The sequence below is a fragment of the Elephantulus edwardii genome, unplaced genomic scaffold (assembly GCF_000299155.1).
Source record: "Elephantulus edwardii isolate Elephantulus edwardi_28Jun2011 unplaced genomic scaffold, EleEdw1.0 scaffold00037, whole genome shotgun sequence".
NCBI lineage: Eukaryota > Metazoa > Chordata > Mammalia > Macroscelidea > Macroscelididae > Elephantulus > Elephantulus edwardii.
In genome coordinates this window covers 2,637,245-2,653,871 of record NW_006399787.1, presented here as the reverse complement: position 1 = coordinate 2,653,871, position 16,627 = coordinate 2,637,245, and the positions used below count along the sequence as shown (strand labels likewise).

The 16,627-nt window shown below is 40.5% G+C and overlaps 1 protein-coding gene across 1 annotated transcript in view; it reads right to left on the bottom strand.

Moving 5' to 3' along the window:
- The window catches only part of CEP128 (centrosomal protein 128kDa), a 597,902-nt gene that overhangs the window by 107,610 nt on the left and 473,665 nt on the right, over nucleotides 1-16,627 (bottom strand). Inside the window, exon 18 of the mRNA XM_006884767.1 lies at nucleotides 6,348-6,397. Within this exon, the coding sequence (XP_006884829.1) occupies nucleotides 6,348-6,397 (50 nt within the window). The remainder of the gene's footprint in view (nucleotides 1-6,347; nucleotides 6,398-16,627) is intronic.

Genomic DNA, 16,627 nt, shown 5'->3' with positions numbered 1-16,627 from the left:
AAGTGAGGCTCGAAGGTGAGCTCCATGAAGTCAAGGCTATTGTCTGGTGAAGTGATTGATCTCCAGCATGCTTCCTAGTGTCTGACACATAGTAGGTATAAATAAACAGATTCTCAGTGTAAACAGAAATAAGATTTATACCTTATAAATACCTGCCAAACACCAAGGTTTACAGCCAATCCTCTCAATAGTTCTATGAAGCATTATTGCCATGCCCAATGTATAGATGGAGTTGCTATCTCAAAATGAACTAAAGATAATGGTCTTCCAGACAAGAGAAATAGAAAAATCATGTTTAAAATAATCTCATATTTATCTCTCCTCAAATAAGAAGACAATGTATTCTAGGGACATTATAGCTATTGTCAAATGGATCTTGGCTGAAAGCAGAGTGTACCAGAGGAACGTCTATTCTATCTGTGTTTTATTGACTATGCAAAGACATCTGACTGTGTGGATAACAACAAACTGTAGCTGACTCGGAGAAGAATGGGAATCCAGAACAACTGATTGTGTTTATGCGAAACCTATACTTGAACCAGGAGGCAGTCGTCAGAACAGATCAAGGAAACACTGCATGGTTCAAAATTGGGAAGAGTGTGCAGCAATGTTGTGTCCTATCTCCATGTCTGGGAGGCTGGGCTCTATGAGGAGAAGGGTGGCATCAGGATTGCAGGTAGACACATCAACAATCTGCGTAATGACACTACCCTGTTTACTGAAACTGAGGACCTGAAGCACTTGCTGCAGAAGGTCAAGGACAGCAGCCTTCAATATGGATTGAAGCTCTATATCAAGAAAACAAAGATTCTCACCACTGAGCTGAATGGCAGCATCATGATAGATTGTGAAGAAACTGAAATTGTTAACAGCTTTAGTTTACTTGGCTCTACAATCAACACTCCTGGGACCAGCAGCCAGGAAATTAAAAGATGAATTGCACTGGGAATGTCTGCTGTCAGAGACAGACCTCTCCAAGGTACTGAGGAGCAATGATATCAGTCTGGAAACTAAGGTGTGCCTGATACAGGCTATGGTGGTCTTTGCAATTACTTGTTATGCATCAGAGAGCATGGCATGATGGTATGAGAGGGATGATAGGATAGTTGATGCCATTGAGCTTTGGTTCTGGAGAAGAGTATTGAATATACCATGGATTGCTTGGAGAACAGACAAGTTCATCCTGGAGAGGGTGAAGCCAGGCTGCTCCTTGGAGGCAAGGATTCTGAAGCTCTTTCTGACATACTTCGTACATGTTGCAAGGCAGGGTCAATCCTTGGAGAGGGACATCATGCTTGGGAGAGTGGAGGGAACAGCCCAGGAGAGGAAGATCCTTGAGATAGATTGATTCCATCACTGGAGTAATAGGAATAGGCATGTTGGGGACAATAAGATTGGCAAGGAATAGAGCAGGATTTAGAGCTGTTGTACACAGGGTCGCTATGAGTCGCAGGTGACTTGACGTCACATAACAAGTATACTGGAGAGGCAAATGACTTCTTGTCATTACCACTGGGAGAACTTTGAGGCTTTCCTAGCTACGTATAATAGTAACTCTTCTGGTCTGTTCTGTATTCTGGGGTTAATCAAGCACCAAGGGGAAATGCAAGTAGTCTGCAAAAGATGGATCATGTAGCTTGATATTCAAAGAAATGAAAACAAAATTCCATAACAGCAAATAACCTTCACAAACACTGTGTCAGGGGCACTGAACACTTTCCAACTGAACTGATAAAAAAGGGATTTCCTTTTGTGTCTATATTATATGTTTCAGATGAACTTAAAACAATTAAGGCAGGAATGTGCTTGTCTCAATGTAGCTTAAACCTATGTGCGAACAGAACTCTGATACTGTGCTGTATATTTCAGTGTGACACAATCTTTTGGTTTTGAGGAAGAACAGAGCCCAGTGTAACTGCATTTAAATGAATACCACAGAAAATGGGCCAGACAATGGTAAGCTGCAATGAAGAATTTTGGCATGAATTTAAATGTATTAAATTAAATGTATGTAAGCACAGCACATACGTAATGGGCCAGTCAATGATAAACTGCAAAGAAGAATTTTGGTAATTACAAGTTGCAGTAGAAAAATCGCTGTCAAATACATTTGTGTCCACTGCTGGTGATTCTTTAGAAGACTGGGAACATTCTCATTCCTCCTGCCCCTGTACTGTTTTATACTTTTCCTTTCCCACTCATTGCTACCATTCAGGCTAAATCACTCATTTACTGACCTTTCATCTCACTAGGATATTTAAAGGGGAAGGAGCACAAAGAGGAAAGGAAAAAATGGGGAGAGTTAATGTATGAGCTGTGCTTACATAAAGGAGCAAGACAATGTGGAAGCCACTCATCAAGGGTTGACTTGTATCTACAATGGATCACGATTCTCAGTGGTTTGGCTGTTATACAATGTTGCAATATGGCAGTTATTTAAGGATATAATCATTCATCTTAATAGGATCTGATGTGTTCAGCCTTGATCTGCTATAAGGGGGCTAGGGTGGGATGGAACATCCTTAATCAGCTCACATCCTTGATCTCATGCCACCCACTTTCCTAGGGCATTGCCTGTATCTCCTTTTATCTTACAAGAGCTTGAAGGAGAAAGAAGCCAGCAGGGAGAAAAGGACCTCAGGGCCACATCGAAAATGAATTCAAGTCAGATTAGAATGCATCCTTTGTGCAAAGGATCCCTGTGCTGTGAACCTCCCAACCCCAGAAGATGATTGATGAGAAAGATCTTCCCTAACAGTCAACAGAAGGAAAAAGCCTGGGACTGGATCCTGATATCCTAAACAATAACAATATGTTTCGGTTTGTTAAAGTCATCCACAGGCAGCACTCCTGTTAACAGGAGCATTAGGTTACTAAGATACCCTCCCTGTTGGCACCAGCACCAAAGAATTCACGGCTGCTTGATGGTTTTTAATAGGTGGGCTTTGGGGTGATTCAGGTGACATATAAACAAGGGGCAGAGCAGGAAAGCATTCATTTTGCGACTTAGTCACAGGTAATTATTTTAGGTGGTCGCCTTGGATTCTCACCCCACTCAGCTGATCCTCAAACAACAAAGCTCACTGCCATCAGTCAGTTCTGACTCATGACCTTCCATTAGCTTTTTCAAGGTGAAAATTGTTACTAACGGATGGAAACTACCCATTTTCCTTTTATGGACTGAAGTCTGTGGCCCTTGTTAGAAGCACAATTAATTATGGATAGCACCAGGGTTCCCTCCAGATGACCCTCCCTACCTTTAATTTTACTGAAATCCAATTTTCCCTTACTTCCAACAAACAGGGTTAAGTGTTTTCCAGGTGTATTCCCCCAGTAACTCAAACATTTCTCTAATATCATTTAAAATATATTTTCTTACATTCATTTAAAAATCTAGATTCTATCAAGAGAGCAGTTGTCCAGCATAGTCAACTTGGCTCTGCTGCTGTAGTATCCAGTAGAACCCTATCTTAGTTATATAGCCTTCTGCTTTACCATAAATAAGTGCCTGCATTTAATAAACAGAAATGTAGCCTCCTAGTAACCACAATGCCCTCTATGTCTGGTGCTTCAAATCCACCAAAGGCTCCTGTGGAGAAAGATGTGCAACCCCTTTCTCTTAAGATACATGACTTGGAAACCCAGTGGACGGTCACGAATGTGTCCAAACTAACTCGATGGCAGGGGGAGCTTAGGAGGCTGCAGGTCAGAATTCAGGGTGCTGGTTCTAGGAGGAGATGTTCCCTCTGGAAGAAGGTCCTACTCTCAGCCCCTGGGTGATCCTCAGGTATCCTCTCACACATGGGGTCAGAAACACACCCAGAGAGGCAAGGATTTACAACACATTCCTTTGAGGAGTGGAGGTAGTCATTTACAAATTCAATTACAATATGAGCCTTGAACAGAACTGGCATTCAAGGAGTAAATGAAGTACATCTAATTTAAAGAGAATGAAAAGGGTTCAGAGATAAAACACACTTTATCCTTAAGGACGATAACATTAAATGCAGAATGACTGTTATAGATAATTATAAGATGATAGTGAGTAAATAAAATTGACTCCAATTTGGCTACATGGGGGTTTTCTAACATCGTAAATTGGAATTAAATATTTAGCTCTGTCTTCTGGGATAATCTAACCCACACTAAACATTTTGGAAGACAGCTTTATGATTTTATATTACAAATATGAGACAACAGGCAGGGCACACTAATTGAGTTGCTCAAGGCCATCCTTGGTAGAGAGTCAAAGACAAAATTTAAAACTTCAATGTCATCAATTTCCAATCCTTTGTGTTACTATGTATGTATGTATGTATGTATGTATGTATGTATGTATGTATGTATATATGTATGTATGTATGTATCTATTTACAGATAAAGACAAATATAGATATATTTACAGATGATTTGGCCTTTTCCTCCAAAGTTCTAGTGTGTGGCTGTCAGACTTCCACTTCTGCTTTAACAATCTTCCCTAAACTATCACTTTTCCAAAATATTTATACTTGTGTATAATATAGGTAATTTTCAAGGATTTCCCCCTACTTTATAGAATTAAACGCTTTTTGTAATATGTCCCTATACGAGGCATTTGTCTCGTGCTGAATTTATCATTAACTATTGTACCCAGGGAAGTAGTAGGTCCCTCTTTGTTCTCTGTAGAGTGTTACACACTAATTGCTATTCCAAATGCCAACACGTAAGGAGCTCATATTCGATACTCTGTATCCACAAATGTCCATAGCTAGCTGGCTGGCACATTCTATTGCGCTGGATGGGCATTTTGGTAGACTATGTTGCCAGTATTTAATAGACATTTGAGAGGCAACATAGGCTATTAAACTTAATGGGATTACTGGTTCCAATCTTTGTATTGTGAAAAAATAAACTCAAAAAAGATTTGAGGTTCATTAAGAAGGCTAGATATGGGCTCGATAAATATGCTTCTAAGTGGTATTCTGGGGCCAGTGGAAAACAGAAAGCCAAAATTCCTCAGAAAATTGTTACTACCTTCTAGCGATATACTTTTTTTTTTTTAAATTTAGGTTGTTTATTTTTCATTTCAATGAACATCTACAGAGATTTTGGGATTCCATTCATTCATTGTTGCACCCTTCTCCACGCACAAACCCCTCCCCCCTCCCTTTTGCTCCTCTCCTTGAAAAGCAAAAGAAAAACTCCCTCATTGGTACACAATCCCCCCTGCACCTCCCCAAACCCCAAATATAATCCACTCTGCAACCCTCATAGCGATATACTTTTAATGTACATAGAGCTTTGCTTCACATAAGAATATGCATTGAATATACTAAGCCCCAGACTAGAACAACCAAGGCTTAAAAAAAAATTGCCTGGATATGATACAAGATGTTATGAAGAAGTTAACCAGCACAAAACTGTAGTTAGCAAAACCTAATTTTATTAGACATATAAACTATATGCTTTCACAGCATTTCTTTTCCCTTTTAAGGGATGCTCCATCAAAAAGATTATCAAATCATAGGACATTGCACTTGTTCCATGCACTTTTCTTGATTCATCCTTCATCTGTACCATCTTTGCCCTTACTGCACACAGACCAGCTGTTTGTATCACTCTCCAGTCCTGCTTTGCAGCTCCACACCTACAAGGAACTCTAAATGTCCTGTTTACTGCTCTTAATCCCCAACACGGCCTAATGTGAATGGTTTCTGCCATGTCAGTGGAATTGATTATGGTTTCACCTAATAAAGACAGATATTAGGTATCTGTTTGTGAGAGGAAACATAACAAGAAAAAGGAGCTTAACATGAAGGGTTCACACTATGAAAAGGTAAATGAAAATTCCTGAGGAATCTTTTCAACACAGACTTCCAGTTCAAGAAATATTATGTATCCTGATGAACTGGAAACCTATACATGGTATCCAAGTCTTATGTTACGAGTACATTCTTGGTTCATCACTCATACTCAACATTTAAGCTTCCAGAATAATTGTGATTTTTCACTTGAAAATGTAAATTCCCTGAGTTCACCCTCATTCATCAGTCCTGTGTTGGGTAAAATGACTTTGAGAGGAAGTTGCTTTCATTTCATTGATGTAGCTTCTATGAAGCTATTGCAGTGAAGAGAAGTTCCTTTCATGAAGTTCTGCATGAAGGCTCGCCTAGCTTCTTGTTTTAGGGATACTCTAAGTGCTCTCAAAAGTATAAAAGAAAATTCTGACCTGAGTTTTCAAGTTCTGACAATTTGTATCCCATTTGCCACTGTGATTTGAACGTGACACTAGTGAAATAAAAGATAACAAAGTACAAACACAAATATGTTTATCCTAAAGATATGCTGTTGCTGTGGGAAGAATTTACCTGCAGACACTCCATTTCTTCATCTTTCTTGTAGTTCTCATCCAGCAGATCTGTAAGAGAGTAAAACATCCAGCTAAGTACAATGTAAAAATGGATTGTTCTTATGAGTAAGCCCAATTCAGTCAGAACCTTGGCTACACTGTTGTCTGGAAGAAAGAATTTTATGTTTAAGGGAGAGAAGCTTGAAGAATCGATCGGACGAGATGAGGCAGAGTCCGGACCCTGGCAAACCAAAGCTAGCTGAGAAGCCACCAGATTGGCTTCATTTATGATACCTGAGAACGAACCCAACTCAATTACAAAGCATAAATCACACCAATGCTTTAGGAATTTGGCCCAGTGCTTATGTAACACAGAAGTTAACACAAAATCATCTTTAGGGTTTGGGGTTTTTTTTAAAGAAAAAATTAGACACTAACCATTCGTTTGTAAAACAAGTTCCTCAAACCAACTTACACCCCAGAGTAAATTTTTATTAACCAAATTAAAATATTCTGGAATGACTCTTGTTAAGAGAAGTAGACCATCTCCTTAACTATAAAGTCATATTTACTATCATTTCTCACTGAGAGGGTGGGGACCATTGAAGTTACCTCGGACCAAGAATTTGGCCCCGGCTCAGAGAAATTTGTGGCTGGAAGGGAAGCTTGTCAACTGAAGAGAGTTCTGTACTAATGTCTGTGTACAGCCCTGGTGTCTCAGTGCCCTACATTCATTTATGAACTTGCTATAAAGCAAAATATATTTGGCAAGCAGAATTTTCTGCCTGCAGCTATACCACCCTGTGCTATGATCTTATTAGATCTCACAAACCTAAAGAGGGCTGGGCTGAGTCAGGACTTGGAGGGAAACTGGCACGAAACACCTACAGCAGCACAGGCTAATATTAGTGTTTGCTTTACTCTGTGATTGATACAGTTTGCTGAGATCGTATGCTCCAAGAAAGGAAAATGTAACTTACGGAAACTCACTATGTAATACCCCAGAAAGGCAAATGCAAATGTTTTTAACAAGTGTTCCATGAGATGTAGCAGGCAGCAGTAACACAGTGGGTAGCGATGTCCTGCTGGTGTAGGTCATAACTGGGCAGGCAATGCCCTGCGATGTCAGGAGATCTGGCACATGATGTAATTGTCTGAAGATGGCCCTTTGAGACTCCATGGTGAAGAAGGCTACAGGCAACTGGCAAGCAATTCCCATTAGACATAATGTACTGGGATTAAGAATAAGAGGGAGATAAAAAAAAAAAAAGAATAAGAGGGAGCTCTTACTCTGCATACTATTAAGAAGCTCCCTCAACCTTCTATAGACAGTGTTACATCAACAAAGATGCATGCCAGTGCTTTGCCAGGTTCTCATAAGGTACAAGCATCAACTAATTTGGGTTTTGGTTGAAAACCATTGCAGTGGCCAGGCGGCAGTGGCACGATCTTTAGTAAGTTCACAAGGGGACAGAAGCCCCTACACAATAGCATGAGCAGCACAAAGTTGATTCCTATGAGGTCATCTTACAGTCTAACACCAACTGTCCTTCCTGTGATTCCCACCGCTTCTCTACTGGGTTCGAGAACTCATTGTGGTGGCTGTGCAGAACCCACAGACAGTACTGATGATGGCGGCGTGTACTAGGGAAGTGACTGATTACAATCTAGGTAGGCGAACACTCAGGACACAGTTCAATCAGCTTTGTGTCCTATGTGCTTGCAGGTAGGCCTCTCCCGGACCCATGGCCTCACAGTCGTGGCCTGTGCCCTTCTCATGCTAGTTTTACATAACTCTCCTAGCTCTGCCAGTTACGTATCACCCTTACTCAGTCGAGGCCTGACAGTCAGTGTTCGCCTCTCACTCATCTCTGGTTCTCCCCAGCTGCTTCTCAGTCTTGCTCCATCTCTCTGGTGCTATAATTCTTTCTCTCCATTTCTCAGTGATCTCAGGTTCAAAGGACATACTGTACCCTCTGGCTCTTTTCTTTTGATGGTACTGCCTCTGACACCGCTCAGCTAAAGCCTGGTAGTACGGTCAAACTGACCAATCTCCACGTTAGCATTCTGCACATCTTATTTGCATGGCCCCACTCAAAGGTGCCATTTAACTTATTTACATCATCAGCAAACTATCAGATCCCCTCCTGCATTTACATAGTCCCACCCAGTCATGGCTAGAAAAATCCCATTATCCATGTGGCTGTTATATGCTGTTGAGTCAGAACCAACCTCTACCTAATCCTCCAGTGAGTTTTCAGAGGCTGTAAATCACACAGGAGGAGACCGCCCATCCTTCTCCTGCAGAGCAGCTGGTGGATTCCTTTGGGAATGCAGCACGGTTTCTTATCCCTAAGCCATCAACACCCATACAACCGTGGAACATGTGGTAGTTACGGCATCCTCTGTCTTCTACATCCTGCCCTCTCTGTGTTGTGACTTTGCCACTATTTCCATCAAGATGTCATGTCTCTTTGTACATTTCTGGTGTCTGGGTTGACCTCTACTAGATTTGAGGAATGGAATTTAACAGAGGCAACTTCGTATAAGCACTGGATTGAAGATTCAAGAGGCTATATGCAAACAAGTATGAGACACCATCTCAACTTGGCAACCACAGCAAAGCTCAACAGGGCAGGAAGTAATAAGTGCTGGTGAAGTTGTGGAGAGATTAGAGCCCTTATTTACTGCCGGAGGGAATGTAAAACGGTGCAACCACTACAGAAGGCAGTTTGGCACTTTCTCAAAAAGTGGAAAAAGAAATACCATTTTACCCAGCAATGCCACTACTGGGAAGATACCCTACAGAAACCAAAACTTCCGTCCATATAGATATATGCACACCTATGCTTATTGTTATGATATTTGCAATAGCAAAGAAATAGAAACAACCCAAGGGTCCATCAACAAACAAATGGATAAAAAAAATGATGGTATATTCATACAGTGGAATATTACACAGCACTGAAAACAGTGAACTTGTATAACATTACAAAACATGGGTGACCCTAGAGGACATCATGCTGAGTGAAACATCTCAGTCACAAAAGCACAAATACTGCATAGCATCACTGTTATAAAGAAGGTCTGACATGAGAGAATAGAAAAAGGGTGGATAGATAATGCACCTTGCATTGGAACAGATGAAGGGAAGAACTGTTTAAAAAGAATATCTAATAAGGCATTATATATATGACAACAGTCCAGAGTAAGAGGTACATTGCAAAGAGGACTGAGGGGGAGGGAGGGAGGTAATTGTGCAACAATGAATGAATATTGTTTTAAAAAAGTGAACTGGGGGGAGAAGGGTGGAGGGGGTAAAATGTGCAACAATGAATGAATGAAAATGTAACTTTTGGGTAAACTGTCATGAAAAAAAATTATTAAAAAAGAGGCCATATACACATTTACCTTTGCCTCTTGGAACCACTCGTCGTCTAGATGCCAAAACATACATGGTCCAGGAGACTTCTTAACCCCACAACCCTGCAAGTTGTCACAGCAGGAAAACAGCAACTCTTCAGAAATAAAGTTGCTCCAGTCATCTCAAATGCAACTACAGGTTTATGGGGAGGCCTGCTATGACTGGACGACCTGAACAAACTTCAACTCATAAAATCGTGAGGTAAAGAAATGCTAAAGGATGGGGTAGTTTGGTGTTCGGTGCATGCTGACTGACACAATGATAAAGAGATTATTAGAATAGCTAAGGAATCCAGCTTGGACTTACTGCCTATTACTTTTTTAGGGGAAAGTATCAGACCCTTTCACTGACAACTCAAAAAGCGAAGTTTCCAAATGCAAAACTGGGACACTGTTAACAGAAGAAAGGGGGGTGGGTACCAGACCAACTCAATATGTCTCCCGCAGTCCGTACTACTAACTTGTATTTTTAAACTTTCCTTAACTTGCATGTGATCTTACAGCAGGAGTGGTATCCACTTCCTAGACAACATGCCTTTGGAAACTCTTATGAACTTTGATAAATGACAACAGTTATAGAAAGGCTTCAGGCCGTTTTGTTCATAGGGTCACTATGAGCCGTGCTTGACTTGACAGCAATCAACAACAACTGCACTTCTGGACGGTAGGAGGTTTTAAGAGCTGTAATGAATTACACTGTTAAATAGTGTAGTGAAGCCAGAGCAATGGATAGTGGGATCCATAAAAGAAAATTGTTATCATTCTTCCAGAGTCATCTTGGTATGGCAAATAAACACTCACGTCAGATTTACCACCTTCAATGTACTGGATCTCTTATTTATGCAAATTTAACCCACTCGTCTGATCAAACATAGGTGTGAAAATTTCAGTCTGTGTTTAGAATTTCATAGTAGAATTACTGCAGTTTAAATATTATGTTCTCTGTTTGCTCCAAATAGATAAAGGTGATGAGTGATGGTGTTCTGTCAAAAAAGATGACAACAGTAATGTTTGATTTGGGACACCTGAATAAAAGCTATAAAAGACTCCTAAATTGGCACTTAAAATAAAAGAGATCTTCTATTCTCGCCTTTGACACTCTGACTATAACAAGAATTGTAAGTAAACATCTGCTATGAGTATGAGGAATATGGCTGCCCCTCTCTTTAAGAACTTTGTGATTCCACCCATCCAGGTGATTTCTGTGCTACTTTTGAATCAAGAAGTCTGGCATATCTTCCACAATAGTGAGGCTAACAACTCCCAGAATCTTAGTCCCAAGTAGTACCAACAGCAACTCTCTTTTTAAGGACTAGTACAGATGGTAAGCTGATATATTTTGAAGAGGGTGCATCCAGAGGGCTCTTTGGAGACAAGAATGATGAGGCTTTGCCTCACATACTTTGAACATATTGCTAGGAGGGACTATTTCTTAGAGAAGGACAAGGTGTTGGGAAGGGTGGAGGGTCAGTGAAAAAGAGGAAGACCACCCTCAACCAGGTGGATTGACAGGGTGACTGCTGCAATGGTCTCTTTTGTGTCAAGAAGTGTGAGGATGGCGCAGGACAGGACTAGGTTCAGATTTTTTGTTCATAGGGTCGCTATGAGTTGTATTTGACTTGATTACACCTATTAACAACAGATGCTTGGAGAGTATCTCCTGGAGCTACAAGCTTATATTAGCTTGGCTATATATTTCACTTGATAGGTATTTCTGGTTTATGAACATCTGATGTATGTATGTTTTAGGTACCAACTAATACCTGTATAGGTGATTATGTTAAAATATTTAGGTAAACGGTCTGGGAGAGACCTGTGTGAGGGGGCTGATAGTGTTGACATGCAAAAGGATCAGAGGATCTAAACCTACACACTTGGGGGTCCTGATCCTGTCCTGAGCTGTAGCCTGTTACTAATACACCCACAATCGCTAACCCCCCAAATTAGGTAACATTCTGTTTTAAATGAGAATGAGTGCTACTGTGCAATGAGAGTCAAACTATTACTGTTAGTGTCTATACAAGGAGTCCTGACGGCACAGTCTGTAGGGAATTGTACTGCTCTTCGAATCTACCAGCTGCTCTAAGGAAGAAAGACAGACAATCCCCACTCTTGTGATTTATACACTCTGAAACCCCACTGGAGGGTCAACTATGAGGTGATTCAATGGCAGTGAAGTTTGGTGGTTTGTGGTGGGTTGTGGATTTTTTTTGTTGGTGTTGTTTTTTTAAGTTTTATTGCATATTCTACAACAAACCAGAAAGCATCAAATGAAGATAGAGGGAATACACAGCATTATTGTGCAAAAAAACCCCCACACAACCTAATACTGAAAAATGTCAGGAAGTATCATATGAGCAGGAACCAATGGTAATGATGACGAAGTGGAAGCTGCATTGAAGACACATGCAAAAAAAAATAAGGCCCCAGGAATTGATAGGCTACCAACTGACTTGTTTCAATTAACAGCTACAGCCCTGGATGAAGGCAGCTGTCTGGCCAATGGATTGAAAGACATCCATATCTGTTCCTATTCCTAAGAAAGGTGACCCAAGGGAGCTCTGCTGGCCTAGTGGCAAGAAGACACACTGCAATCCACCACATGCTCAGCAGGAGAAGGAGGGGCAATCTCCTCCTGTATCAGTCAGATCCCATTTGATGGCACATACACACAGAACTAATAAAAAATTAAAGAAGAAAAAAAAATGAAAGGTGATCCAACAGAAAGTGACCTATATCTTTGTTTTCCACACAAACATACTTTATTCTAATATTTTAAAATTTAGAAATTGGAGGTAATATGATAAAAACAGAAAGAAAAAAATGTAAGAAATAAGTGCTTGCAAAATAAAAACTCCACGATTCATGTATGAGTGATGAGATAAACAAATAAAAGCTTAAGTATGTTGAAAAAATGAAAAAGTGGAAATTATCAAACAATATCATTAATATCACATGCAAGCAAAATGCTGAAGATCATTCCAAAACAGTACTAAGATACAGTACAAAGATAAGGAACTGCCAGAAGTTCAAGCAGGACTTAGAACAAAGAGGCTGTGGCATCAGGGATATCATGGCTGATGTCAGATGGATCCTGTCTGAAAGTAAAGAATACCAGAAGAATGTCTGTTTATGCTTTATTGACTATACAAAGACATTTGATTGTGTGTATCTTAACATGTTATGGTTAACTTTGAGAAGGCTGGGAGTCCCACAAACTTCACTGTGCTCATGCAAAACCTATACCTAGAGAAGGAGGCTGTTGTGCAAACAGAGCAATGGAACACTACATGGTATAAATTTAGGAAGGGAGTGTGGCAGGGCTGTATTCTCTCTCATTATCTCTCCATACCTATTCAATATGGATAGTGAGCAAATTATTTCAAGATCTGGACTCTACGAAGAGGGAGACTTATCAATAACCTGCATTATACAAATTACACAATCTTGCTTGCTGAAACTGAGGAGGGCTTGAAACACAAGTTGCAGAAGTTCAAGCAATTTGTTTCAATACGGATTGTATCTAAATGACAAGAAAAAAAGATTCTTACTACTGGGTCTATAGGCAACATCATGATAGATGGAAAACAGACTGAAAATGTCAACAACTTCATCTTACTTGGATCCAAAATTAATACCCTTAGTCCCAACAGTCAGAAAATCAGGAGATGTATTCTGTTCAGTGCTATGGTCAAAAATGTTGCTGGGTCCTGAGCCCCTGCAGTTAGGAATCTCTCCAAATTACTGACGAGTAATGTTGTCAGTCTGAGGAGGAAGGTGCATTTTATTCAGACCATGACCTTTCTGATCACTTGCTATGCATCTGAGAGCTGGAAAATGAATAAGGACAGCAAAAGAAGAATTGATGCCTTTGAGCTGTGGTGTTGGAGAAGAGTGCTGAACATCCCACAGCCTACCAAAAGGACAAATACATCCTGGAGAAAATGCGGCCAGAGTTCTCTTTAGAGGCAAAGATGATGAGGCTTCATGTCACATATTGCTAGGTGGGGCTATTCCTTGGAGAGGGACATGATGCTCAGAAAGGTAGAGGTTTGGTGAAGGAGAAAAAGACTCTCAGGTAGGTTGACACAATGATTGCTCCAATGGGCTCTAACATGTCAGGAAGTGTGAGAATGGCACAGTATAGGACAACATTCAGATCTGTTATTCATAGGGTCACCACGGGTTCATACTTGCTCAATGGCACCTAACAACAACAACAATAAAACAGTTGACTGTTTGACAGTTTCAATCTTTTTTCCACCTATCATGCTTCCTATTGGTTCAGTAGTAAGAATTGTTTTCATGACATCTATATTAAAGGTTGTGTTCTTTGATCTGCAACCAGAGCTTCTGATCCTCCTCACATTCAGCAAGCAAGGTTCTGTCATCTGCATAACGCGAGTTGTTGAGGAGTCTTTCTCTGATCCTGATGCCACAGTCTTCTTCATAGAGTCCAGCTTTTCATATAATTTGCTCAGCACACAGAATGAATAGGTATGGAGAAAAGATACAACCCTGCCTTACACCTTTCTTAATCTAAATAAAACAGTTTTTGTATGACTACACCTAACACTTCTGATTTACACATAAATTCAATTTAAAGACAGACTTAGAAATGGAACTCCAAATCCTAGGACTGCCTTGACAGAAGGATTCTGAAGATGAAACTGACTAAAAGACGATTATAATTATGGAACAGAGAGAGAACTTGTCGACCACTGAATCCATCCTTGCATGAAATCAATATAACTTCTTATTTCAAATACCCTTCCTGTCCCCTTTCCCATCCCCAACTTTTTTCCATTTTCACTTAAATTACCTTAAGAAAGCTTCTAATGATATGAATTCACTGAACTTCCCAATCTGTGTTCAGAAACTTGGAGAACTTGGAGATAGAAAAAACTGCTGTCATGGGTCTCTTCAGAGTACTGAAGAGCAATAATGCCAGTCTGGAGACTAAGGTGTGCCTAATCCAGGCCACAGTCTTTACCATTACTTGCTGTGCATCAGAAATCTGAACGACTCGGGATGACAGAAAGAGAATTGATGCTTTTGAGCTGTGGTGCTGGAGAAGAGTACTGAATATACCACAGACTGCTAGGTGAACAGTTTCCTCCTAGAGAGGGTGAAACCAGGATTTTCCTTGGAGGTAAGGATTCTGAAGCTTCATCTGGCATGCTTTGGACATGTTGTAAGGAGAGACCAGACCTTGGAGAGGGACATCATGCTTGGGAAGGTGGAGGGACAGCACAAGAGACGAAGACCTCCGATGAGATGGATTGACTCATTTACTGGGGTAATGGAGGTAGGTGTGTCAGAGATAATAAAGTTGGTTCAGGATAGAGCAGAGTTCAGAGGTGCTGTATATAGGGTTGCTATGAGTCACAAGTGACTTGCTGGCACGTAACAACAACATTCTGTTAGCACTTTTCATTCTGCAACAACTAGATGAAGCTCTGTGGCTCAAAGAGGGAGTGGTTTACAAGGCGTCATCTTATAAACGATCACTTTCTGCCAGAGCTTTGCTCTCCCATCTTCCTTCCCTATTTATATATCTTAATTGTGGGGGAGGGAAATGCATTTATACCTGTATTTTCCTAACTCTGAGAGCTCTATGATGTCAGCCATCTCATATGTGCGGTCCTAGATCCAGAGCCTTCTAAGTACTTTCCCCAGATTGTCCCCTTCATTTCCAACACTGTCCTGTACACTTTCTTGGGTGTCAGGTGCACTGTTCAAGTACATGCAATTGGAATGATGAAAACTTTTATTAACTTGTGCTGATGATATAGAGCTACTGGGAATCCCTGAAAGCAACCACTCTCCGACAGCTGGAGAACACAGGCGAAAGGAGGTGAGCTCCGTGGAAAGTTGAAGTGAAGCGATGGCGTGACAAGAGTGCGATCATGGCTCCTTCATTTAATGAGCAGTCTTGTTATTTACTCTCACCAGCATTAGACCGAGTGATCAGTGTGGAACAAAGTGAAGGGCCACTTTGCGTCCTTGTTCACTCCTGGCATGGTCTTGTTCTCCTTTATTATTCTCTGGTTTGCTGTTTAATACAAACAGCAATGCAACTGCCATGCAAATTGCTGTGGCTAAATGTGCTTCCATCAACACTAGTTAATGAAAGACTTTTTTTTTAAGTGAAAAAAGGACAGTAGCCTGGTGTGTTTTCATTGGATTGGCTCCACCTTTTTAAATGAGATGATACTAACTCCTGTGACATTTAGCCATTAGACAGGAAAACAGTTACACGTAAAAAAAAAAATATTAAATCATCATGATGAGAATTGGAGAATACAGCCATTTTGGAGGATTTTCGTTCCTCCTTTCTTTGGAATATTCTAGGCAATGTATCATGCATGGCCACACTTTGGGATAAGGCACAACTTTCTTTACAACATTTGAAAATAGAGGCCTGGCTGTTAAGAAAAGTTTGACACTTTTTATGTTGATCTTGGTTCTTGGTAACCAAGGAAGCAGGCAGGTGGACTGTTTATTTCTTTTTAAAAGGACACACACGTCCAGGCGGGTATGAGCAACTCACCCATCTAATGACTTGCTCCTTCAAGGGGAAGGTTGAAGATCTAGTTCAGAAATGAACAGGATTTTTTTCCTTTTAACTGAAGTAAAGTCTCTCATCCACATTGTAACACTATCCAGCTGGCAATGGAGAAACAGTTATGGAAACAGGGGCTCAGGACATAGCAACATTTATGACAATAGCACTGAACAGAATAGTGTTGGCAGGAGAATACAGGAATTAATGGTTGCAGTTTAGGGAAAATCATTTTGTTTCTGGCTTCTGCACCTTAATTAGTAACTCAGTGTCCCGGCTCAGTGTTGCTTTATGTGTTATGAAAAAAAATT